Below are 26,583 nucleotides of genomic sequence, written 5' to 3' on the forward strand. Positions count from 1 at the left end.
CCTCACTTGTTGTTGTTGTTTTTTTTCCCCACTACAGGCACTAACATGAATTTAATCATATTCAGTAACTATTTTGCTGTGAGTTGTTTGACACTTAGCTTGACACATCAGTTTCATCACCATAGCAAATTATTCTCTGTGACTTATCACCAACATGATCCTGTTGCCTGCATAGCTTTTCATTTCACCTCCCAATAACATGATCATAGTAGATTGGCTGCTTTAAACTGCCCATACATCCAAGCAAATGTGTATGTGAATTATGGCCTGTAATAAACTGGTGCCCTGTCCAGGGTGTACACCTAGGGAGATCATTAAAATACTGTAGACTAAATTCACACATGAGTCCTGACATCGTACTATTAAAGGCAGCATCAACTGTCCTGGATAGGACCAGACTGGCTAGTATCACTGAGCCTTGACCATTCATGACCCTGTGGCTGGTTCATCGGTTGTCTTTCCTTGAACCATTTTGGTGCTGGAAACACCCAACAAGGCCTGTTATTTTGAAGATGCACTAACCAGGGAGTGAGGCAGAGAGTTCCAGAGCTTAGGAGCAGCCGCACTATATTGATACAGATTTATGTATCATGAAGGGGTTCATATCGTAACCAGTTTACTCCACATTGCAAATTATTCTCTGACTAATCATCAACACGGGTTTGATCATGTGTTTAAAACTGCCCCTTTATTTCATGTGAATGTGGGTGAATTATGGCCTGTGATGGAGTGGTGGCCCTGTCCAGGGTGTATACCTAGGCTGTAGTACTGAACTAGTACTGTAGACTAAATTCACACATGAGTTCTGACACCGTACTATTAAAGGCAGCATCAACTTCCTTTGTAATTTGTGCTTCATTGCTCTTCAGGGGGATAGGACCAGACTGGCTAGCATCACTGAGCCTTGGATGCCCATGACCATGTGGCTGGTTCATGTGAATGTGGGTGAATTATGGCCTGTGATGGACTGGTGCCCTGTCCAGAGTGTATACCTGTCTAGTGAATAGGAATATTAAAGTAGACTAAACTCACGTGGTGCGTTCTGACATCTTACTATTAAAGGCAGCATCGCTCTTCAGGGGGATAGGACCAGACTGGCTAGCATCACTGAGCCTTGGGCGCCCATGACCCTGTGGCTGGTTCATCGGTTGTCTTTCCTTGAACCACTCTGGTGCTGGGAACACCCGACAAGGCCTGTTATTTTGAAGATGCACTAACCAAGGCCTTCAGAAATCACAATTTGTCCCTAGCCATAGTAGTTCGGATCTGAACGATATTTTACCAGCTCTCAAAGTATCCGCTTCAATAAATGGCTGTTATTAATATATTCCAATTTTTGGAAGGTGCCATTGTAAAGAAATAACTGATGCAATTCACATCACTTTAAATTTACGGCATTTAGCAGACACCTTTATCCAAAGCAACCTACATTACAGCAATTAAGGGCCCAACAGCAGCAACCTGGCAGTAATGGGGCTCGAACCAGTGACCTTCTGATTACTAACCTTAACCATAACAATATAACATTCTGCATTTTAAAAGTAATACTACAGATAACTACAGATATTATCTGACTATTTACTTGACAATTTATTTGTCGCGCATGCGCGTTAGTTAACCTACGCTTTTCTCTTTAAACCGGGCTGGGCTCTACACCTCGTCACGTGACCTCATGCTAACCAAACCAGGAGGACGGAAACAAAGATATCACAGTCGGTTCGGTTTCACTGACTGGACTCATTCGGTCGGCTGTTTGTTCAAGACGGTCTTTTGGACCTTGGATGCGAGCTCTCTTGGTTAATATCGCATAGGAAGGTGAGCATTAAAAAACAAACAGCGGTGACAAAGCGGCATTGTATCCAGCAGCATCTGAATATGATGACGGCCGTGTTCAATTTGCTTTATTATTCACTTTATAGTGCACTGCGTAGGCTGTATGAACAGTTCCGTGTCCTGACTTGTTAGTACATTTATATAGGCGACACGGAGGTAATTGTGATACAGCCAGTATCATTAATTCAACTCTATTAGCAAGTGGCTGCTCATGAACCACTGGAGCTTGCCAGGCGGTTTATGCCAAGTCACGGCGTTTGTAGAATATATTATAAACCAAAGTAAACCAAATTAAAGCAATTTAATGAAATAATAATAATGAAATATTCTGTTTGTGTTATGTGAAGTTTTATTGTGGTCGACTCTGACGTGGCGCACATTTGTAGATATCCTGTACAGAGATCCTGTAACTTAAGCTCAAGCTGGTGTTTTAATACAATTCACTATTTATCCTTTAATTGTATGTTAAACATATAAATGCGATTAAAAAAAATAAATACGACTGTAAACAGTATATCTTCTTGCTTATATAGGTAAGAAGATGCAGATAAAAGCACAACAATGTAGATACCCCTCATTCATTAATATAAGATTAGGTGTATCACCCTTATGTATTGCTCATAGGGGTATAAAATCAATTTATTTGTTTTATAATTGTATAATACTGTACCCTGTACTCTATGACTGTACCCTAGGTCACAAATCGCTCAATAAAGTTGTATCTTAGTGGGTAAGATATTGAACAAGTAAGCAGTAGGTTGCTGGTTCAAACTCCATCACTGCCAGGTTGCCACTGTTGGACCCTTGAGCAAGGCGCTTAACCTTTAATTGCTTAGACTGTGTACTTTAATTCGCTTGGGGTAAAAGCGTCTGCTAAATGCAGAAAATGTAAATGTAAATGTAAATAAAGCCTGCTTATTACCAGGAGTTAGGTACTGCAGGTTTAATAAGACAGCAAGAAGGTCCTGGGGTTTCCTCCGGGTGCTCCGGTTTCCTCCCACAGTCCAAAGACATGCAAGTGAGGTGAATTGGAGATACAAAATTGTCCATGACTGTGTTCGATATAACCTTGTGTAAACTGATGAACCTTGTGTAACGAGTAACTACAGTGTAATACATGACGTTAAAATCCTAATTAACAAACATAAAGGTCTAGTCTTTGTGATGAAGCCTCGCTTGATGAGGACTCGCCGAACTGAATTGGACATGTGCTTGCTCATTTTGTCCACACTCACTCTGTCTATTACCTGACCCATAGCATTGTGTGTTGTGTTTTTCTTTGGCTTTCGGTTGGCACACTTTTGACCCAGCAGAGGCATTGTGGTTTTTCTTTTTTACAAGCCACAGCATCACTACCCTTACTGACCTAAAAATACTGACCTAAATCTTTCTTATACTGTGGACGTGTGAGATTTGCCAGCATGGTGCAGGGCGCCCACATTGTACATATGAATGAATATATTTAACAATAATACGTAATGACGTGTTGTCCTACATAATCAGCTGCCTCTTATGTTTGATTTGTTGTGATGTCATGATCAAATTTTCTAATCAGATCTACTGACTGACATTTGTCATACATAAGGTCTGATTTGCACTTAAAACCACCTCTACACTCACTGTCCCATTTTATCAGCTCCACTTACCACATAGGAGCACTTTGTAGTTCTACAATTACTGACTGTAGTCCATCTGTTTCTCTGCATGCTTTGTTCGCTTTGTTTCATGCTGTTCTTCAATGGTCAGGACCCCCACAGGACCACTACAGAGCAGGTATTATATAGGTGGTGGATCATTCTCAGCACTGCACTGACACTGACATGGTGGTGGTGTTTTAGTGTGTGTTGTGCTGGTATGAGTGGATCAGACACAGCAGCGCTGCTGGATTTTTAAAACACCTCACTGTCACTGCTGGACTGAGAATGGTCCACCAACCAAAAACATCCAGCCAACAGCGCCCCGTGGGCAGCGTCCTGTGACCACTGATGAAGGTCTTGAAGATGACCGACTCAAACAGCAGCAATAGATGAGCGATCAACTAGGTAGGAGTGGACACGGTATGTCTGATCCATTCGTACCAGCACAACACACACTAACACACCACCACCATGTCAGTATCACCACCCAAATAATACCTGCTCTGAGGGGGTCCTGACCATTGAAGAACAGCATAGAAGGGGGATTACAAAGCATGCAGAGAAACAGATGGACTACAGTCAGTAATTGTAGAACTACAAAGTGCTTCTATATGGTAAGTGGAGCTGATAAAATGGGACAGTGAGAGTAGAAACAAGGAGGTGGTTTTAATGAATTGCAGTAATAATTTGATTGAAGTAATAATGATGCTTTTAAATTTTTTTCCCACAGAAATGTATGAGTGAATGCAATGAATGCCTTTCATAAAAGTGGGGAAACCCAACCCTGTAAGTATCATATTTTTTGGGGCTAGCGGAATAGACTGCCGCGACACCCGAGCACCCATCTACAAACACGTCTTTAACAAAACCCTTTGACAGACATATCAGATGGTCCCGATGATGACAAAGGTGCATTCACATGGTTTACGTTCTGCATTGTAGCGATGAACAGCGGCCTGAATGTGCCCGCGGGCTCGTCGACGGCCGGGATGTCCGATCGGCTCCAGGAGGGAAGCGGTATGGATTATCGGGACTGGGTCCGGCGCAGCTACCTGGAACTGGTCACCTCCAATCACCACTCGGTGCAGGCGCTTTCCTGGAGGAAGCTCTACCTGAGCCGGGCCAAACTCAAAGCGTCCAGTCGCACCTCGGCTCTGCTTTCCGGTTTTGCCATGGTAAGAGGACGTGATTTGAACTGTAGATTAAGAGCGACTGGATGGAGGCCGCTCAGGTGGCGCAGCGGTAAAAACACTCGAATACATCGTATCGAATCTCAGGTCTGCCTGCCGGCTGGGCTGAGCAGCCACATGAACGACGATTGTCCTGTTGTTCAGATATGGGCGGGATTAAGCCGGATAGGGTCTCTCTCTCTCTCATAGCTAATGCAAATACGACCTCTGCTGGCTGATTGATGGCGCCTGCACAGAGATGAGAAAAGAGTGCTCTCAGGGTGTGTCTCTCCGTACACAGGGCTGATCTGCACTGCACCCGTCAAAGTGTAGGTGATGAGATGCATACGGCATGCTGCCCACGTGTCGGAGGGGGCGTGGGTTAGCTTCGTTCTCCTCAATCAGAGCGGGGGTCGGCATTGGTGGAGAGGAAGCATGACGCAATCGGGCAATTGGACGCTATTGGATGCACCCAGGTGGATCCACACCAGCACTGGGATTCTAAACTCCCCAGTTCAAGTCACGACTGTGCTACCGGTTGGCTGGGCGCCCTCTAGCAGGCACAATTGGCAGCACATGCAGCAGACAAAATTGGCCACCAGTCTGCTGGGTGGGAAAGCCTGGACTAATAAGTGGGTGGGACCCTAGTTAGCAGCCAGAGGAGCTGTCGTTACTCATGGACCACTGTCTGTGGGTACCCATAATGGCTTTTGACAGCATATTAGGTGGGAGGTTGTAATGTTATGGCTGATCTGTGTCTATGCACTGAATATCCAAACTACAGAGGGTAAAGCACAGGTAGCCCAAGTGTTCAGATGACATTTTTGTATCTCACCAGGTAGCCATGGTGGAAGTGGAGCTGGAGGTCGAGTACAACTACCCACCCGCACTGCTGGTGGGCTTCAGCGTGTGCACCACGGTGCTGGTGGCCGTCCACCTGTTCGCGCTGCTCATCAGCACCTGCATCCTGCCCAACGTGGAAGCCGTGAGCAACATCCACAACCTGAACTCCGTCTGCGAGTCGCCGCACGAGCGCATGCACCACTACATCGAGCTGGCCTGGGGCTTCTCCACGGCGCTCGGCATCCTGCTCTTCCTCGCCGAGGTCGTGCTCATCTGCTGGATCAAGTTCCTGCCCGTGGACTCGGGGAAAGACCCCAAGGCGGCGGAGAAGACTCCGGGCTACAGCGGCTGGCAGGCGGCGCTCGCCTCCACCATCATCATGGTGCCCGTGGGGTTCATCTTCGTCGTCTTTACCGTGCACTTTTACCGCTCGCTGGTGCGCCACAAGACCGAGAGGCACCACCAGGAGATCGAGGAGTTGCACAAGATTAAGGTGCAGCTGGACGGCCAGGAGCGCGGGCTGCAGGCTGTCTGAGATTTGGACCACCAAGCTTTACGTCTCCAAGCACCTCCTCAGCCTTTAAAGGAATAGTTTGGCCAAGATTGAGGGTTAAGGGTCTTGCTCAAGGGCACAACAGTGGCAACCTGGCAGTGGTTGGGTTTGAACCAGCAACCGTCTGCTTACTAGTCCAGTACCTTAATCGCTAGGCTACAACTGCCCTATAGCGTCCCATCAAAATATGAAACACGTCACATCTCATTAGAACTAGTAATCAGAAGGTTGGTGGTTCAAGCCCCACCTCTGCCAGGCTGCCACTGTTGGACCCTTGAGCAAGGCCCTTAACCCTCGATTGCTTGCAATGTACTCTCACTCTCACTCACTGTCTTAACCGCTTATCCAATCAGGGTCGCGTGGGTGGTGCTGGAGCCTATCCCAGCTTTTCAATGGGCGCAAGGCACACAGTAACACCCTGGACGGGGCGCCAGTCCATCGCAGGGCAGACACAAATACATACACCCATTCTCCTACAGGGCAATTCAGTGTCTCCAATTAACCTGACTGCACGTCTTTGGACTGCGGGAGGAAACCGGAGCTCCCGGAGGAAACCCACACAGACACGGGGAGAACATGCAAACTCCACACAGAAAGAACCCGGACCAACCCGCCTGGGGATCGAACCCAGGACCTTCTTGCTGTGAGGCGACGGCTTGCGATGTATACAGTCACAAGTGTAAATGTATGCTATTCCTTTACCCTATGCACTGCACCACACCTATACTGGTCAAGGAGGGCTGCAGACCCCAACACGCCCCCTTTTGACGCGTCTAAATCCATAAAACGGATTTTAGGGGCGGATCCATCCAGGAAGCCTTTATCATGTATGGAGGGAGGATCACACTGTGCATCTTGTATTCCTCCATCACATCATCCAGTGGTACAGTAGACACTTCCCATGGCTAGTGCATTAGGCTGCTGCACAGTACCTTAATCACTAGGCTAGAACTGCCCTGTAGCGTCTTATCAAAATATGAAACGTGTCACATATGTGGCCCACTGTTGGGCCCTTGAGCAAGGCCCTTAACCCTCTATTGCTTGCAATGTATACGGTCACAAATGTAAATGTAATGCCGTAAATGCAAATTAAATCCAATGATGATCCTTTACCCTACGCACTGCACCACACCCGCGCCCCTTTTTGACACGTCTAAATCCATAAACTGCCAGAGGTGGATTCCTCCAGAGGTGGAAGCCTTTATCATGTATGGAGGATCACACTGTGCACCCTGTATTCCTCCATCACCTCATCCAGTAGTACAGTAGACACTACCAATTGTGTAGAGTCTGGACTGCCGCACCACCCAAGCACTTACGATTGGCTACCTGAGAAATTAGAGACGTTTCGTCCTTGGCTAAACTGTCCCTTTAAATTTGAATAGTAAGTTCGTTTCACGAATTTGCTTTCAACTGGGGAATAGATTCTGCCAGCGTTGATGAAATGCAGTGGTCTACAATCAGAAACGTATAACAAATATGCAAATGCATTTCGATTAAGCGTCAGTGCATTTCAATTTATAATGCGACACAAGCACAAGCTGCATTCTGAGAGTCAAATCAAAAGCCGATTCTTGAGAGTCAAGTCGTATGTCTTCTACTGTCAGATTGTGAATGTTTATATCTTAAGTCTTATGCAAAGGTTCGGACACTACTGATACTGATACTGATGGAATTCCATGTTCTGTTGCTTTGCTAAAAACAAAAACTAGGTTTACATTTTTTTTTTTTTACAGAGAACTGACTGAAATCTGTTGAAATATGTTTTTTGTGCAAATTGTAGAGCAGAACTTATATATTTATATATTATTTGAAATAAAATATGAAATAGCCATACTGTTTTAACATGCCACGTATTTGATAGGGTAAGGTTTGATGATTGGCTTTTTGTAAAATGAATTGTCCTTCATGTGCTGGGCTGGGCACCGCCCAAGCTACCAAGAGTGTCGTCAACCAGCAGAGGTCACCACGGTGCACAGAAGAATTGAGTATATCAAAATTGGGACAGATTAGCCGCTCAGGTGGCGCAGCGGTAAAATACACTAGCACACCAGAGCTGGGATTTCTAATACATTTGGCTTTGTGGCTACATGAACAACGATGAGCCGGACCAGGGTCCCTCATAACTGGTGCAATTATGTCCTCTGCTGGCCCTGAGTTGGGGAATAATGCTGATCAGGGTGTGGCTCTCCGTGCACAAGGCTGATCTGAATTGGGTTGGACGAGTCTACCACAACAGTAGATCCTGATGTTTATAACCTCTTTAGTAATAGATACACCGACCAGGCATAACATAATGACTACTGACTGGTGAAGTGAATAACTCTGATTATCTCTTTATCACGGCACCTGTTAGTGGGGGGGATATATTAGGCAGCAAGTGAACATTTTATCATCAAAGTTGATGTTAGATGTAAATTTGACGGGGGGCAAATTGTGATGGCTAGACGACTGGGTCGGAGCATCTCCAAAACTGCAGCTCTTGTGGGGTGTTCCCGGTCTGCAGTGGTCAATATCTATCAAAAGGAAGGAAGAGTGGTAAACCGGCGACAGGGTCATGGGTGGCCAAGGCTCATTGATGCACGTGGGGAGCGAAGGCTGGCTCATGTGGTCCGATCCAACAGACCAGCTACTGTAGTTAAATTGCTGAAGAAGTTCATGCTGGCTCTAATAGAAAGGTTACCAATCAGGATGCCCATGCTGACCCCTGTCCAACAATGGGCACGTGAGCATCGGAACTGGACCACGGAGCGATGGCCTGGTCTAATGAATCACGTTTTCTTTTACGTCACGTGGATGGCCGGGTGCGTGCGCGTCGCTTACCTGGGGAACGCATGGCACCAGGATGCACTATGGGAAGAAGACAAGCCGTCGGAGGCAGTGTGATGCTTTGGGCAACGTTCTGCTGGGTAACCTTGCGTCCTGCCATCCATAATGTCATGCCTGATCTGTGTATATATAAAATCACACCTACTCATGCATCGAGTATGTTCTTACATACAGATACATTAGAACTCATATACAGCAATGGCTATTTCATATTTAACCAAATTACTAACCTATATTATGTACTAGGAGCTTGCTTTGAGCCGGTTGCCAGTTGCGTGGTATGAATAAGTGTGCCAAAAACTGGCAACAACATTGGAGCCTTGGTTACAGTAACGATGATGTCGATTTACGCTCGCTACCAAAGTGAGTCAGATATGCAGTGATGATGAATCATTGGTGTACGAGCTTGTACTTTGAAAGTGAAAATGTTATCGTTACACTTTTTTATACTGACTGATTACACACTTGTAAATGCTTTTTTGACACTACATTTTTCTTACAGGACCATTTAACATGAAAAGGAACGCATACAGTCTTAACAAAGCACCAGGTCTTGAGAGTTGTAGCTCTTTACACTGGTGCATATTTGTTTGTAATAGAAGCGGTCAGCTCTTTATTTTAGCGTCCACATTTTCAAGCAAACAGCTGAGACAGTCTAGGAAAGTTTTTGTCCTTGTACTGCAACCCCTATTTCCAGAAAAGTTAAAAGACACTTTGTAAGATGCAAAAACAAGTAGCAAAGACATGACTTTTAGTTTCTTTGTAAATATTAATACATCAAGCCGCTCAGGTGGCGCAGCGGTAAAGAGTTGGGTTTCTAGATACATCGTATCAAAACTCAGCTCTACCTTTCCGACTGGGTTGGGCGGCAGTATGAACAACGTTTGGCTGTTGTTCAGAGTTAGTGGTAGAGTCGGAGCATAGGTCCTCATAACTGGTACGACTGCGGCCCCTGCTGGTTGACTGACGGCGCCTGCACAGGGCTGAGGAATAACATCGAGGGGGGTGTGACCCTCCGTGCGCGGTGTCTCTCGGTATATGAACTCGGCTCGTGCGGGTGAAAAATGCAGGCTGTACTGACTGCGTGCCGGAGGGGGCGCAAGTCAGTTGAGTGGCGTCCTCAGTCGGCGACAAAAGGGTCGAATCAGTATAGAGGACACAATCGGGGTAATCGGACATGACTAGAATAGGAATAAAAGTTGGAATTGGGGGGGAATTGATAATTTAAAAATAAAAAAAAATAAAAAAATATTAATACATCAAGTATTGAATTTGATGCTTGCAACACACTCAAAAAAAAGTTGGGACAGAGGCAACACGGGTGGAAAGTACGATAAGCAGGTGAACTGGTAACCAGTAAGGGTATCATGATGTGTGGCTCTCCGTGCACAAGGCTGATCCGCATATGAACTCGCCTCGTGCAGGTGAGACGATGCAGTCGGTACTGCACACGTGTCGGAGGGGGCGTGTGTCAGTTGCGAAGCTCCTCAGTCAGCAGTGGAGGGTTGTATCAGTAGTATCAGTAGAGGTGAAGCGTAACGCAATCAGGGTAATTGGATACGACGATCTTCCCTACATCAAAATGTAAAAAGGGAATGTGGACTGTTGAATGAGGTAAAACCCAGCATCTGTCAGGGTTGGGGGGTGTATCAGTGACCATAGGATGCTGACTTGCATATGTATGAAGGTACCATTAACGCAAAGGCTTATGTTGGGATTTTATAGAGATGTACGGCCATCGAGGTCATGTTGAGTCAATTGTTAACTAAGAAAGACAGTACTACACCTTATTCTGAGAGTGCGCATGCTTGACTGGCACGCCTGCAGTCCACATCTTTCTCGACTCTTAAGCAGTTCCCAAACCTTTAAAAATAGTAATTAGCAGGAAAAGGGTGGTGTGAACATGCCTGTGTCCCAACTTTTGTGGAATGTATTGCAGACTTCAAAGTTTCAATTTATGTTTATAAAATACAGTGGTCACTTCTTTGTACGTTTGCCTGTGAAATATAGTTTAAAGAGAATGAACAACTAACAGTTTTTATTGCATTTTATAAAATGTCCCAACTTTTCCCGAGATAGGGTTTGTACATACTGCACAATCAAATGTCTAAAGACGTTTGTAAGACACTTACATAATATACCCAAGAGCCTGTTGGACATCCTGTCTTAAATGTACAGCCATCCTCCCTTTCTGGGCAGACTTTCCAAGATTTGAGTCCTTCTGTGGGAAAGCCACTGCGGTGGCGCGGTTATCTAATACGTTACCCAACCCCACTGAACATTCGACATACAGGCCGGGCACTCCCAGGCACAGTAAATCTTGTTTCAGGACAGGAAGGTCGTATAGGGTTTCTACTAAGATGCAAACTCTGCTGTATGGTTGAGGTACCAGCACAAGTAATGCCATGGGCGTAGACTGACTCAATAATTTGGACGGATGTCCCCTGTCGTCCCCATGTCTCTTACAAGTTTAGCCAACTTTAGAATATATCTTTATGCGCCCAGCGGGATATTCCGCTAGCACACCAGCACCGAGATTCTGAACTCCTCGGTTCGAAACTCGGTGTTGCCACCGGTCGGCTGAGCGCCATCCGGCGGGCATAATTGGCAGTGCCTGCAACATATACTAATTGGCCACCGTATCTGCAGGGTGGGGGCCGGACTATGTGTGGGTGGGTGGGTGGGTCTTCACACGCTGTGTAAGGACCCTGATTGCCGGAAGAGACGCCTGTGCAGGACGCATGGGCGAGAAGAGGAGGGCTGTACACGTGTCGGAAGAGGCGTGTACAGCGACGTGCTCTCCTCGGATGCAATCTGGTATCTCGCAGCAGCGGAAGACAAAAATTTAGAGGAAAATATGGAGAAAATGCATTAAAAAAATGTATCTTTATGGCTGAACATTCAAGGTAACAGTAACCAGAAGGTTAATGAAAACAACTACTGTACAGAATGGAATAGAAAGATCCAAGGACAACATTCCAAAGTGTTTGACCAAATGGACTAAATGGATTTTTTAAATAGAAATGACCCTGTCATTTAGAGTATTATTTCATGCATACATTTCATTACCTACATTTATTTACATTTTAGGAGTCAAACTAGGTCAAATAGAGTGATTTCATAATGGAGTTGGATTTTTCAATGCAAGAACTGCCACCAATCCAGCAGTAGATGCAGTGAGCTGTTCTGCAGGAGTGTTAAAAACCCTAAAGCAGCCGAGGTGCCAACAGCGTCCGAGACAAAACACTGACCAAATTAAACCACTTGCATGTTAAGAGCCTGTGGGCTCTAACAAATCACTTCATTATGTGCAGTTTCTCCGAGCCGACGTTCTCCGGGCCACATCACATTTCAACAAAGGACGTCCTGTCAAAGTGGAAACACCGTTCTTGTGCCCGACATGTAACCAAGCACTGTTTTCTAACAGAACATCGTTATATGTAATATCGTCCGTGGACTTGTGTGTTAACTTAATATCAAATAAACAACTTACCTTTTTTACATGAAGTAGTGTTTTTAAACTGTGAGAAATTGTGAATCCTTGTGAATGCAACCTTACTGGGACCATTTGTAGCTGACATCACTTGGCACCTCTTCCTCGATGGGACGTGTTGGCCGAAAAGACCTGCAGTTAATCAGTCAAGACAGAAAATGAAAGTTTATGAGGGGGGAGGCAGGTATTTAACTCATTCTATTTACCACTGTCGCCATTCCTTGGGATTTTTCCCAAGATCTTGGGATTTGGGGGATCGACTTGGGATTTGGGGATTTTGCCAAGTAATCTTGCCCTCAAGCATTTAAAATCTGCAGCAATTTTATGGTCTACAGTCATAACATAAATAAAGATTGACTAAGCGTACTACTACTAAATAATAACTTTTGGTTGTCGCTGGCCATTTCTACACCTACTGTACATTTACTTCTTTACTTACATTTTCTTGGACATGAGAACATGACATCCTGCCTGTTGTCATCCCTGTATTTTACTTGTAAACAGTGTAAACAGTTTAATATTACGTTATGTAACGTTATATAAATCTTCACAATTTAGCAAGACTATTTATAACAATATTTACTATACTTTTGGCACATATGGACTTCAAATCTACATCCATAATGTCATTTGACATCGTACTCAAACATGAGCAGAAAATTATATATAAATAACCTTAATAGCATAATGTTTATTCACAATAATCGATAAACTGATGATTTAAATTTAAAACCTGTCAAAGACACTTTGTAAATAAGTGCTTTTGTTAATGCCTAATACTTTTTTTTTTTTAGCATTTTACCTTCTGTCCCAACTTTTTTGGAATTGTGCTTTATTATTATGCAGTAAGACATAAAATGTCGTAAAAAAAAAATTGCAAATTACAATACATTATGCACCAAATTCACAGAAAATGCCAAGTTTAAGCTTGTTCCTCATAGAGAAATGTTAAAGAATTGTTATTAAAATAACACAAGCAAGCATAGCCTGTTAGCATAACCGGTATCAACCAGTGCTAACAGGTTAAATTAGCTATTAGCTATCAGTAAATAAGTATTCTTTATTTGTCCACAGTTATAACACGAGTAAAACTTGAAATAAAGCAAAAAAAAAAAAGTAAATAAAAATATTTAAAACTACATATAAAGTAACAAAAACATACTTATTACAGTATTCTATTTTTTAGCTGCTGACGTTAGGGGTCGCCACAGCGGATTATTCGTCTCCTTTTTACCCTGTCCCAAACATCCTCCTCTGTCACCCCAACCGTCAATAAACACAATTATATAATATTAAATATATGTGACTGAAGCAGCTGTAATGAGTAGAAAAATAAAACATCTGTGTCGTTTTTGGTTCAGCGGCACTAATTAGTGAGCTTAATGAACGTCCATGTAATTATGAGTTCCCAGGTGAAGCCTAGCAAGCTTTAATGAGGAAGGAATGAAAAAGTTCCTCTTTTGGGATAAAATGAGCTCAAAAGCTGCAGAATTTTCTCATAATATTAGATTTTAATACTGATTAAACTTCCAGCTTTTTACTGAATGTGCATTTGCTGACAGGTAATGATAATAAATCATGTTTCTGCCTTATGTGCTTCTATATCTTCAATCAAAAAGCTGTATGATTATTCCAATGATCTCAATTCTGTTTACACCATGTCCTTTCCTTTTTTAGTTGTGTTCATGTATAAAGGAATTAATCAGATTGCTTATTATTTACATTAATTGGGTTGATAATATAATTGTTAATTAAGTAAAACAAATAGGCAAACCACCACAGCAGCTCACATGGCACTGTTGGCTGGATATATATTTTGGTTGGTGGACTATTCTCAGTCCAGCAGTGACCGTGAGGTGTTTAAAAACTCCATCAGCGCTGCTGTGTTTTATCCACTTATACCAGCACAACACACCAGTGCTGAGAATAAGCCACCACCTAAAAAATACCTGCTCTGTAGTGGTCCTGGGAGAGTCCTAACCATTGAAGAACCGGGTGAAAGCAATCCAAAAAAGAATGTAGAGAAACAGATGGACTACATTCAGTAATTGTGCTCCTATATGGTAAGTGAAGCTGATAAAATGGACAGTGAGTGTAGAAACAAGGAGGTGGTTTTAATGTTATGGCTGATCGGTCCATGCTTGCATGTTGTATCTACTCCTGCATGTAGGTGTGTGATTGGTTTGCACCAAATCCACCATGGTTTAGTTTAAAGTTGTAGTATGTATCTTTTAGGATTAAGTCACTTGGAGACATTAGTATAACCTCAGCTTTGATCTATAGTTTTTGTCATCACAAGTTTGGGATTTGAGCTGCAGGCAGTATTGAAAAGGTGTTTGATGACTGTCGGGACCATCGTGACCGCATCTGCATTTACATTTTAAACAAATCTGGCCTTGCACTTTAACACTCGCTTTGCATGTTGTTTAAAACCGATGCTGTTTTTCTCTAGGAACACTGTGCTGAAAACTGCTGGCAGCTATGATGAGCAAAGAAACAATGCTGAATTGGTATTGCCACTGAATGGTGTCTCTGACCAAGGTCTGATTGCATTTAATCTTCTCTCTGAGCTGCTAATCATGATGCAGCTACAATATACTAATGTATGGTGGGGAGAAAAGTTTGTGAACCCTATAGGACTCCTCAGATTCCAAATACGCTGTGGTCTGGTCATCATGTGCTGTTTAACATATTGTGATCATTGTAATACTACACATGCTTTTGTCTTTTAGGTACTCATTGATCAGGTCTGTCCAGTGGCTCCTGGCTCCTTTATTGGAAAGGTTTTCTCAAGGACTTTTCTTACTTTCACATCACTGTGACCCTGTGCACCAAACGCAGATCATAAAGACATTGGTTGAGCAGTTTGGTGTGGGCTGTACAGTGCCCTGACTTTAAACCCACTGACTACCCTTGAGTTGAATTGGAACATTGATTACTGTAATTATTGATGTATTGTTTTGCATTGCATATTATTTACTTGGCATAAATAAATAAATATAAAAGCATTTCGACAACTTGCTGCCTGACTTCACAAATGCTCATTTGATCTACAGATGCACTTTGGTCTCCTCTTCCCAAGAACGTTCTCAGAAACATTGTGGAACATCTAGATAAATGAACATTATCTGCACAGCAGTGGTTAGGAAGAGTAGTGGTTTTCTGTGGTTGTTCCAATAAAAGCTTGTCTTCTAATGCACACAGTCGAGCAATTCAAGCCTCGCCCTCATAGATTTGTTGACCTCCTGGTTTTTAATACAGAATTGCTAAGTTTTTATCTTGGATTTAACCTATGGGAAGTCCACTCCTTTCAATGATGTGAAGAAATGAATCAAAAAGAACCAAAAAGTGTCAGAGTAAAGCCTTTAATGTATGACTTGTTGATCTGAAGGTCGTAGTTACTTGATATTCTGTTTTCTCACAAAGGCTGCATTAACATTTGTACATTCCAGGCTCTTCCGGAGGGAGTTGGTGAAATATTGGTCTCCTTCGGGTCCTAAACCTCAGCTTGGTTGTGGGAACGACTATATTTAACCCGTGACTGTAACTTCGCTTTGAATCTTGTAAAAACACTGATGGTTTTCTTGCATATCAGATAATTTTACTATTCAATACTTCAGTAGTTTGTGCAGACAGATGTTCTATTAATCAGGATTAATGTGAATAAGGTTGAATGTGTAACTCTAGCACTAAGGGATTAGTTTAAATCCAAACTTTGTGTGTTGAGTAAATGGGGTTAAATTCTGAGCTGGACTGTTAAAGGTTTTTAATGCTGGTTTAACTGAAGCCATTACAGGCTGAGCTTCTGGCTTGGATTTCCATTGGGAGTTTCCATTAGAGCTGGTGCTTTCCCACAGCTTTTTCTGGAAAGCTGTATAGTATTGCAAATGCCTCATCGGATTTAGAAAGGTCCCAAAGAGAAGCTTGGTCTTTAATTCTGACAATTTGCAGGCAGTCTGACCAGTGTGCTTTAACCCCCTAAAATCCTAATTTGCTTTTGCAACTGCTTTGACCTCTGTAGAGAGGGTTGTTTACTTACAAAACATGTATAATCTATAGTGAAAGGACCCCCCTACAAGACATTTTCTACACTATTACCCAACCGGACTGTAAATAATCCGGTAAACATACAGCCACATTGTGTGCGGTCAGTCCGGAGGTTGGCCCTAGACTGATAATAGTTTAGATCAGGGGTGTCGAACTTATTTTCACAGAGGGCCACATTTGCATTATGGGCTGATTGTAACGTATCCTGCTATGATTGCAGTCTGCCTTTTAAGTTAGGACAATTTGTTGTTGGTGGCTAAATTCTGTGTTTGGTGTCAAAATGGTGAATTTATACTGTATATTTATAATGTATATCTACATTTATATTGTACTCCTTTACCACAGACACGGCCTCATAACACAAGAGATGTACCGGGTTTATCTTCTTGAAGCACTTCTTGTACATTTTTGGGATTATTTGTAAATATTTCTCAACATCACTTGTTGGAAAACTGCCTCAGTTAAACCCTGATGTGGAAACACTCCCATCTAGTGGTGGGATGCGGTCAATTTGCGGGTCACAAAATCGGCATGCATTGTGGGAGATGCAGTTTATGTACGATTTTACAGTGTATTTTAAGACAACTATAAGTTTTAAGCTCTCGCTGGCAACATAAAATGACGTGGCTGGCCGGATTTGGCCCGCGGTCCTTAAGTTTGACACATGTGGTGGTCTAGATAATGGAAATGTCTTACAGGTCCTAGTGCTACAGTATATGATCAACAAGTGGCAAGTTATCATGGCCCATGCTTACGACCAGAACGGATGAGTGAACCCTGCTGTAAGCTGCTGACTATATCAGAATATGTGTTTTACCTCACTTATCATGTACTCGGTGCCATGTACTGGCTAACACTACTTTTGTCTTTGGTCCCGGTCCCGTCCCCCTCAATTCCTGTAGATTAGGAATGTCTTCAGTATTTATAGTACTGTTTTAACTACACTGTGTGGTGTTCCTGAAGGAACGTTGTTTCGTCTCAATATGTACTTGTATAGAGCTGAAATGACAATATAGCCACTCGTAACCAATCAATGTACTTACCCCATTTCTAGAAAAGTTGGGACACTTTCTAAAAATTCCATAAAGACTGAAATCTGTAATTTGTTAATTCACTTGAAGCTTTATTAAATGGACAGAAGGAGACACAGCCAATCAGGTCTGTGTAAACGCTTGCCCAGCCAATAGCACTGGTGGATTATGAATATTCAATATACATTAAAAACATAAATTTACCATCTGGACTGAATATTATTGTATTAAATGTATTAAAATGACAACGATGCTTCAGACAGGAAATGCATGATTTGCAAATCTGATCTACATTTCTGAAAAAGTCACATGATTGCGGTCTACCCATCTGGTGAATAGATCTTGATCAGGTGCTGCAGTTCAGACGGGTATCCTGTTCGAGGGCATCTGTGGTTGGCCTTCACGTACGTGTATATACAGCGGTAACAGAAAACAAAGCCTGAGGTTGCCAGCGCCGTGTCGTTGGTGCGCACTTTCCTGCACAGCGGGCACACACTGCCGTGCGTCGATGCCGCCTCCTGGTCCTCGAGGTGAAGTGGGGGCGGGGGTGTGGGAAGAGAGGTCAGAGATTTGATGGTGCTCTGGTTCTCTGATGAGTACCACCATTCTAGGAACTGCAGAAAAAACACACCCAAAGAGAGACTGGTGGAGAGGGACACCGCCATGCCGCCGATCACCGCCGACAAGAGACTCTGCACCCTTTCTCCCAAACTGAAAATGGAAGAATTGAAATTAAGCATAAATTAGCAAAACATTGGCCAGAAATTCTGGAGTGCTTATTTGACCTTCTGTAAAATATTAAAATGTTTTTTTGTAAGTTTGCTTGTATGAGTTTATTTTTTTGTATCATATTTGATACATCAGGATTTAATGTAAATTTTTTTTTTTTATGTATTGTTTACTGCATGTTTTTAACAAACAAAAATGTACAGAACATATATATTTTTAACACCCCGTTCACTTTTAATTTCCTTTAGTTTTTTGGACTCAAATAATTTAAAACTTAAAACATTGCCAAAAAAACCTCATTCTAATTTTTTTTTAAACTGGAGTGCTTATTTGACCTTCTTTGAAATACAGAAAGAAAGAAATTAATAAGAGTTAAGTCTGCATATATGAGTATAAAATGTGGGTTTGAGTAAAGTTCAGTGTGCAGCACAGCCAGTGTACTTCAATTGCCTTACCAGTCACTAGATTTAAACATTTAACAAACAGAAGGTGGTAAAACCGAGAAGAAAATAAACTAAACGTTTCTACAAACCTTTGACTAGAACTGAGTGTCCGATCCACCTGCTTGAGATCCAAGTTCTGGATGTCCCGAGCTGTTAGATAGGACAGTTTGACCCTCGCTAGCCAAAGCAAGGGTGAATGTGTGCGTGTTTTGCCGAAAACGTACAGCAACTGATGGCAAAAACTCCACCCGTCCCATGCCATGCACACGAACGGATAAGCAGCCAGAAAGGCTCTGTACATCTTCTGACCGAGGGACTTGGGCATCTGTATGGAGAAGTCGTCCTCGTCTCTCTGACGAGCGAGGACTTTCTCCAGTTTGATTCGTAAGTAAGGCAGAAGTGCCAGGAGGAGCAGAGAGCGCAGGTGCTGCCTGCGACCGAGGCCGCGATGCGCCGGGCGGGTACCGTCCGGCCCCACTCGCTTCAGGCCGTAGAAGTTCTCGGAAAAGGAGGCGCTGGTGCGCGAAAGGTAGTGATGCTGCAGGAGAAGGTCCAGGACGGCGTATATCTCATCCAAATTCCTCCAGAAGACTCCGAACCGAGCTGGGTTAGAATCAGCCAAGACCTAAGAATTGAAAATGAAAGGTACAATAAATAATCCAACCTTAAAGACAATTTATTTGCATTTTTCCCAATTTTCCTCCCAATCTGGTCATATCCAAATACCCAACTGCATTACGCTTCCTCTCTACTGATTTTGATCTCCACCCTGGTCGAAAAGAGCCGAGACTGACTCACGGCCCCTCTGACACGTGCGCAGTAGCCGAGTGCATCTTTTCACCTGCACAAGGCGAGTTCATACGCGGATCAGCTTTGTGTACGGAGAGCCACACCCTGATCAACGCATTATGCCATCAATCAGCCAGCAGAGGTCGTAACTGCATCAGTTATAAGGTCCTGTCCGGCATTCCCTTGAACATCAGCCAATCGGTGTTCGTGTAGGCGCCCAGCCTGCCGGATGGCAGTTCCAAATGTCAGCTCTGGTGTGCTAGTGTGTTTTAAGTAAATAGCTGGTGCCTGGGTTGCACAGCAGTCTACTAGCCCAACACCGCTGAGATCCAGTGCTCTCGAGTTTGAATCTCAGCTGTGCTATCAACCAGCTTGATGGTAAATGGTCAAACAAGTTCTTCAATGCTGCTGCAACTGGGACCTCTGCTGGCTGGTCAAGGCGCTTGCATGAGGGATTGCGGATTCATTGCTTATTCAAACCATGTGTCACATAGTTCCAAATTAATGCAAAACTGGTTGGATGACCACAGAATCAAACCATCCCTGCCCCCTGACCTAAACCCCACTGGAATCCTGTTGAGTGAGCTGAGAAGAGTCCACCAGAAAGGATCTAGAAGCCTGGAAGATCTGGATAGACTCCTTATCAGTGAATGCACCAATCCAGGGTGCATTCCAGGACCTACTGCGACCCTGACCAAGAGAAATCAAACGTCAGAAAGAAGGAACTAACTTTGAGAGCGTGTAGCAGGGCTGGTTTGACAGCAGTCATCAACGAGTCCTGAGCCAAAAGTTCAAATATGGAAGCTCTGCTGCTTTCAGCCGCTGTTGTATTCAGGTGCGCTCCTCTCTCCGCCATAATGCTGCTTTCACTGCTATACACACAGCGATCTAAACTCGCGTTATGCTATATACTCAGTACAGCATAAATATCTAGTAAATAAGGTGCTCCATAATTATGTACACACGGTACAACTAGTAACAGTGTCGCGATAATATATTCCCCTGATGTATTTTGCCCCCGTGTTACTGAATAATCGCTCCGTGTCTCTGAACGTCTCACACATTCAGTTCCGTTGTGATTTTACAGCGGGCGGTCAGTTTTTCCTCCATTTAAACGCCCATCGCCTTTAATTCACTCCTTTTTACTCAGACTTGACTTGAATTCCACATTTTGTTTGAATAACCGAGGTGAGTTAAGCCATTAACGTTTTATTAACGTTGTCGTTTGTCGTGTCGCTGTGCAAGCTGAGTGGAAGCTAATTTTATTTGCTACATTAGCCGCGTTAGCATTGTTGCTAGCGGTGAAGGGTTAGCTAACTCCTCAAAGCCAGAATGTCATTTTTTATTATTTACATTTGACATTTTATTTATTATTTAAGTAAATAATCAATTTTATATGTTTTTTTTTTTTTTAGTATTTTAACGTTGTGTGGTTGTTATGTTGACTTATATATATATAACGGTTAAGCCGCAGGCTAATGCTAGCTGACCGGTTATGTTTTGATCTGTAAATGTTATTAGAGCAAAATGATAATGAATTAAATTATTATGTTTTTGCAATAAGTACAATCTTAAACTTTGCACATTAAGGGTTTGCATTAGTGGTTGTTATATATACACAACAATGACGGTATGAGCTGATTAGGATACTTTACTGTCTTTTTAATTTACATACATGGAAATATGTTCAAAAATAAACCACACTACTATATAAACACAGTTCTTTAATGAAATAAAACTAAACAAATGTCAGATTAATAGCTTAATGTATTAAGCCATAATTTACACATGCAGGTTTATTGGCAGGTAAAAATGTCAATATAATTGTGGCAGTTGATGTGTGGTGGTTCCAGTGGCTTTGATTAATCAGTGAACTCCTTTGTGCATGCTGTTCATATACACTATATTGCCAAAATAATTGAATTCAGGTGTTCCAATCACTTCCATGGCCACAGGTGTATAAAACCAAGCACCTAGGCATGCAGACTGCTTGGGTCGCTCTCAGGAGCTCAGTGAATTCCAGCGTGGTACCGTGATAGGACGCCACCTGTGCAACAAGTCCAGTCGTGAAAATTCATCCCTACTAAATATTCCACAGTCGACCGTCAGTGGTATTATAACAAAGTGGAAGCGATTGGGAACGACAGCAACTCAGCCACGAAGCGCCCAGAGGTCGCCAACTTTCTGCAGAGTCGATTGCTACAGACCTTCAAACTTCATGTGGCCTTCAGATCAGCTCAAGAACAGAGCGTAGAGAGCTTCATGGAATGGGTTTCCATGGCCGAGCAGCTGCATCACCAAGCGCGATGCAAAGCGTCGGATGCAGAGGTGTAAAGCACGCCGCCACTTGACTCTAGAGCAGTGGAGACGTGTTCTCTGGAGTGACGAATCACGCTTCTCCGTCTGGCGAATCCGACGGACGGGTCTGGGTTTGGCGCTTGCCAGGAGAACGGTACTCGTCTGACTGCATTGTGCCGAGTGTAAAGTTTGGTGGAGGGGGGATTATGGTGTGGGGTTGTTTTTCAGGAGTCGGGCTCGGCCCCTCAGTTCCAGTGAAAGGAACTCGTAATGCTTCAGCGTACCAAGAGATTTTGGACAATTTCATGCTCCCAACTTTGTGGGAACAGACTGAGCACCGGTGCACAAAGCAAGATCCATAAAGACGTGGAAGAACTTGACTGGCCTCAACCCGATAGAACACCTTTGGGATGAATTAGAGCGGAGACTGTGAGCCAGGCCTTCTCGTCCAACATCAGTGTCTGACCTCACAAATGCGCTTCTTGAAGAATGGTCAAAAATTCCCATAAACACACTCCTGAACCTTGTGGAAAGCCTTTCCAGAAGACTTGAAGCTGTTATAGCTGCAAAGGGTGGGCCGACATCATATTAAACTCTATGGATTAAGAATGGGAGTCACTCAAGTACAGATGTGTGTGTAGGCAGACGAGCGAATACTTTTTGCAGTATAGTGTAGATACAAAGTCGTACATAAAGTACATTAACAAACCACTGTTTTACTCATCCACACCTTTCATGTATTTTGGATTTTGACTGTAAATAATGTGGGATATTTTTTTGCAGATTTGAAGACCAGGCAGAATGACGGATTCAAAGTATTTCACCACAAATAAAAAAGGTAATCAAGAGATCCACGTACGGTGTACGTCATGCAGCATGACACACAGAGTTATATAATAAATCACATGCATTTTATAAGATCTGTCCAGGTTTATGATGCTGTATTTATTTCAGGGGAGATCTTTGAGCTGAAAGCTGAGCTGAACAATGAGAAAAAGGAGAAGAGGAAGGAAGCTGTGAAAAAGGTCATTGCAGCCATGACTGTAGGCAAGGATGTGAGGTACGATGTGATTTTTAGGTGGAGTTCCGTCCAATATCATGGCCTGTGATGTGACGTTGGAGCAATGTTCTGTTTTTTGTCCACAAACTTTTGGCTATGACATGTTTTATGATTTGTGATCAAAGCATAGATAAAACCAACTAGATTCACTGATGCCAAGTTCACACTGCACGACATTCCAAGTGGTCGGGTCACTGTACAGTTCACACTACACGACCGGATCTCTTGTAATCTGGAGTCGGTGTGGTTTCAAGTCGGTGTGTATTTTACACTACACGACTGATCAGTGATAGGGGGTTTCACACTAAACCATCTATGACCAACTCTGGTCTCTTAAACTACTTTTTTTTTTTTGCATTTTCTCCCCTTTTTCTCCCCCTGTAGCGCGTCCAATTATTCAATTTGCATCGTGCTTCCTCTCTGTCTATGCCGAACCCCGCCCTGACCGAGGAGATCGAAGCTAACCCATATCCCCTCCGAGACATGAGCAGCAGCCGGATGCATTTTTTCACCCACACATTGACGAGTGTGGCGCCACCTAGCGTTGCGTGCGCAGAGACACACCCTATGAGCACTCCTACCTCATCTCTTGTGCAGGTGCCTCTAATCATCCGGCAGAGGTCGTAACTGCACCATTCTGACATTCTGTCCCACCCCCCAACTGGCCAATCGTTGTTCATGTAGCCACTCAGCCTCGAGCGGGTAAGGCAGAGCCGGATTCGACACCATGGGTGTGTTCGAAAAGCGCGTGTTTTTACCGCTGCGCCACCTGAGCGGCTAAACTACGTCCTGTCACGAAAACAAACGCGAGACGTGACGAGGGGTTTAATGATACCACGTCCAAAAATGCACGTCAACAAGTAGCGAGCGATCAGAGATGTGCAGCGTAAAATCAAAGAGGAAAAAAAGAAATGAATCCGAGTGGATTTGGCAACACGAACAGCTTGGATTGTTCTATAGTGAGTTGGCAATGCAACGTTGGTGTTTTGTAGAGAATGTTAAGGTCAGAATACTGAATATAACTTGTGTGTGTGTGCAGATGTATTCTGATATAAACTACATTACACCCCTGTCCCACCTTTTTACACCTCCTCCCATGTGTTTCCGCTCACACCGTATCTTGCGTTCTCATTGGCTGTTCGACATAGCACTCATTGGCAGTCGGGCAACTCAGATTCGGATATTCCACAAGCTAGATATCTCTCTTCAGTCGTCGAGCACTCAGCGAGCCGCTCAGATCGAGTTGTTAAACAGTTAACACATAGCGACTGAGAGCCGAGTTTCGACCGTCGAGCAAATGCCGAGTTCCGAAAATCAGGGCAGAAATCGTGTAGTGTGAACTAGGCATAAGCTGAGGGGTGGTGGCGGAGATAGAAGTGGTGCCAGTGTTAAAAAAAAAAGGTAAACTTTCGTTTTTGTTCCTTGTTCCCCAAGCTCCTTGTTCCCTGATGTGGTGAACTGCATGCAGACTGATAACCTGGAGCTGAAGAAGCTGGTCTATCTGTACCTGATGAACTACGCTAAGAGTCAGCCTGACATGGCTATTATGGCTGTCAACAGCTTCGTGAAGGTAAGTGCTTCCTTTCCAGTTTCTTAAAACCTACAGCTGGTCTGTAGGACCTAAAGTTGGGTTACAACTTGATCAAACCATTGGGAATGCAACAACAGTCTTTGATTTGCTTCAGCTAGGATGTTTTATGTAAACAACACCCACCCATAGATTTAATCATGGTAAAAACTAAGAAGCTGTCATAAAAGCTGAAAGATCAGATCATCGATTCCTAGCGACACCATTGTGCAGAAGTTCCGCACATGTGGTGCAACAGCAGACCTGGCTGGCTGGCATTTTCAGTAGAAGGGTGCGAGGTTTGCCGCTCAGGTGGCGCAGTGGTAAAAACACAGAGCTGGGATCTGGAATACATCGTATCGAATCTCAGCTCTGCCTTGCCGGCTGAGGTTGAGCGGCTCCATGAACAACGATTGGCCTTTTGTTCAGATGGGCGGGACTAAAGCCGCCTGTCAGAATGGTGCAATTACGCCCTCTGCTGGCTGATTAGAGGCGTCTACACAGAGATGAGGAAAGAGTGCTCTTAGGGTGTGTCTCTCCGTACACGACGCTAGGTGGCACCACACTCGTCAATGTGTGGGTGATGAGATGCATGCGGCTTGCTGCTCACGTGTCGGAGGAGGCGTGGGTTAGCTTCGATCTCCTCGGTCAGAGCAGGGATCGACATAGGCGGAGAGGAAGCACGACGCAATTGAGCAATTGGACACGCCGAAGGGGGGAGAAAAAGCGGGTGGATTTCTAAATGTAGGTTCAAACACACAGGGCAAGGTTTCTACCATTGTGTATTGCAGTACCCTGTAGGTAATAGCACAGCACCAAAGTAGCTGGGGCAACAAGTGGGGTGAGAATGGTAGATCTGAATCCCAGACGTCCCTCTTTGGCACAGACAGCAATAACTCAAGTGTAAAAGTCATTAACAGTGAAGTACTGTTTTTTTTGTCTACTTTTAGGACTGCGAAGATCCCAATCCGCTCATCCGGGCCCTGGCCGTGCGCACCATGGGCTGCATCCGAGTGGACAAAATCACAGAGTACCTGTGCGAGCCGCTCCGGAAATGCCTGAAGGACGAGGACCCCTACGTGAGGAAGACCGCTGCCGTGTGCGTGGCCAAGCTGCACGACATCAACGCACAGATGGTGGAAGATCAGGGTTTCCTGGATTCCCTCAGAGACCTCATCGCCGACTCCAACCCAATGGTACGCACTATCGTTTACTGTGATCCTCCTGCAGGCACCTTGACCGGCCAGCAGAGGCCGCAATTGCAGCAGCAATATTGAACTTGTTCGACCGACCTCCCTCAGACACAGCCATTTCTCTGAGGACCCTTGGCTGGTCGATAGCACTGCAGATATTTCAGCTTGAGATCTACTTTTTGACCTTGAATTTTCAATATGAATTTATTTAAATGAAGTTGCTTTGACCTAAATATAACATTACGATAAAAAAATATATATAATTGCGCCCAGGCGGTGCAGCGTGAAAGCTCAGCTGTGCTACCGGTCGGCTGGGCGCCTTCTAGCGAGTACAGTTGCCGGTGCCTTCGGCCACCGGTCTGCTGGGTGGGAAAGGCCGGTTTTATGAGTGGGTTGTGCAGGGACCCTGGTTAGTAGAGAAGCATGGAGAATGGAGATCGGCGTGTGGCTCTCCGTGCACGATATCCGGTCTCATGTGTGAATCCACAGAATCACTGACCACGCATGTCGGAGGGGGCGTGGGCCAGGCGTATACAACCTCCTCAGGTGCAATCAAGATCACTAGCAGCGGTAAACAAAAATGGAATATAAAAAAAATCATTGTTTTTTTTATTCTACAGGTCGTGGCTAATGCCGTGGCAGCGCTGTCTGAGATCAGCGAGTCCCACCCCAACAGCAATCTCCTGGACCTGAACCCCCAGAACATCAACAAGCTGCTGACCGCTCTGAACGAGTGCACCGAGTGGGGCCAGATCTTCATCCTGGACTGTCTGTCCAACTACAACCCCAAAGACGAGCGTGAAGCCCAGAGGTAATAAAACCAGATGCCTCCTATACCTATATTCCCTTAACTCCTGTCATAAGCTGGGTCAAGTGTGTATACACTAACCAAGCACTTTATTAGGTACGCCTGTCTAGTATGTGCGTTTATTGAATACTATATAAGCTACACCGACCATACAGTGCTTATACAATTACTGACTGTAGCCTATTGATCAATCAGAATAGACTGCAATGTCCAGCATAGTAATAACATGTTAACTGGCTAATCTGACCGGTATAAGGTGCA

The 26,583-nt window shown here is 44.0% G+C and overlaps 3 protein-coding genes and 1 non-coding gene across 4 annotated transcripts in view; 3 read left to right on the top strand and 1 right to left on the bottom strand.

Moving 5' to 3' along the window:
• Positions 1 to 1,736: 1,736 nt before the first annotated feature.
• Positions 1,737 to 6,085, top strand: orai2 (ORAI calcium release-activated calcium modulator 2). The gene is made up of 4 exons (XM_062988957.1): positions 1,737 to 1,815; positions 4,201 to 4,256; positions 4,413 to 4,645; positions 5,478 to 6,085. The coding sequence occupies exons 2-4, from the start codon at positions 4,220 to 4,222 to the stop codon at positions 6,015 to 6,017; spliced, it is 810 nt and encodes a 269-aa protein (XP_062845027.1). The 5' UTR covers positions 1,737 to 1,815; positions 4,201 to 4,219; the 3' UTR covers positions 6,018 to 6,085.
• An 8,749-nt stretch (positions 6,086 to 14,834) lies between these two features.
• LOC134303766 (Z30 small nucleolar RNA) lies at positions 14,835 to 14,930 on the top strand. The gene has a single exon (XR_010007697.1). It is a non-coding gene; the product is annotated as a Z30 small nucleolar RNA (small nucleolar RNA).
• A 2,573-nt stretch (positions 14,931 to 17,503) lies between these two features.
• Positions 17,504 to 20,252, bottom strand: pex12 (peroxisomal biogenesis factor 12). The gene is made up of 3 exons (XM_062988932.1): positions 20,127 to 20,252; positions 18,697 to 19,232; positions 17,504 to 18,146 (listed from the first exon to the last, which is right to left on the bottom strand). Exons 1-3 carry the CDS (start codon positions 20,250 to 20,252, stop codon positions 17,756 to 17,758), a joined length of 1,053 nt encoding a protein of 350 aa, XP_062845002.1. The 3' UTR covers positions 17,504 to 17,755.
• A 282-nt stretch (positions 20,253 to 20,534) lies between these two features.
• The window catches only part of ap2b1 (adaptor related protein complex 2 subunit beta 1), a 29,279-nt gene continuing 23,230 nt past the window's right edge, over positions 20,535 to 26,583 (top strand). The window contains exons 1-6 of the mRNA XM_062988288.1: positions 20,535 to 20,584; positions 22,478 to 22,532; positions 22,649 to 22,754; positions 24,189 to 24,324; positions 25,272 to 25,517; positions 26,135 to 26,325. Coding sequence (XP_062844358.1) covers positions 22,496 to 22,532; positions 22,649 to 22,754; positions 24,189 to 24,324; positions 25,272 to 25,517; positions 26,135 to 26,325 — 716 coding nt within the window. The 5' untranslated portion in view covers positions 20,535 to 20,584; positions 22,478 to 22,495. The remainder of the gene's footprint in view (positions 20,585 to 22,477; positions 22,533 to 22,648; positions 22,755 to 24,188; positions 24,325 to 25,271; positions 25,518 to 26,134; positions 26,326 to 26,583) is intronic.

The sequence above is a fragment of the Trichomycterus rosablanca genome, chromosome 26 (assembly GCF_030014385.1).
Source record: "Trichomycterus rosablanca isolate fTriRos1 chromosome 26, fTriRos1.hap1, whole genome shotgun sequence".
NCBI classification, from domain to species: Eukaryota; Metazoa; Chordata; class Actinopteri; order Siluriformes; family Trichomycteridae; genus Trichomycterus; species Trichomycterus rosablanca.

Bases quoted from the DNA above. Each gene is read 5' to 3' on its own strand.
- orai2 (XM_062988957.1), top strand. From the start codon at position 4,220: ATGAATGCCTTTCATAAAAGTGGGGAAACCCAACCCT. The intron at 4,257-4,412 runs GTAAGTATCATA...TCTGCATTGTAG, and splicing joins AAGTGGGGAAACCCAACCCT to CGATGAACAGCGGCCTGAAT. The intron at 4,646-5,477 runs GTAAGAGGACGT...GTATCTCACCAG, and splicing joins TGCTTTCCGGTTTTGCCATG to GTAGCCATGGTGGAAGTGGA.
- pex12 (XM_062988932.1), bottom strand. From the start codon at position 20,252: ATGGCGGAGAGAGGAGCGCACCTGAATACAACAGCGGCTGAAAGCAGC. The intron at 19,233-20,126 runs GTTAGTTCCTTC...TTCAATTCTTAG, and splicing joins CCCTGCTACACGCTCTCAAA to GTCTTGGCTGATTCTAACCC. The intron at 18,147-18,696 runs GTTTGTAGAAAC...TTCCATTTTCAG, and splicing joins ACACTCAGTTCTAGTCAAAG to TTTGGGAGAAAGGGTGCAGA.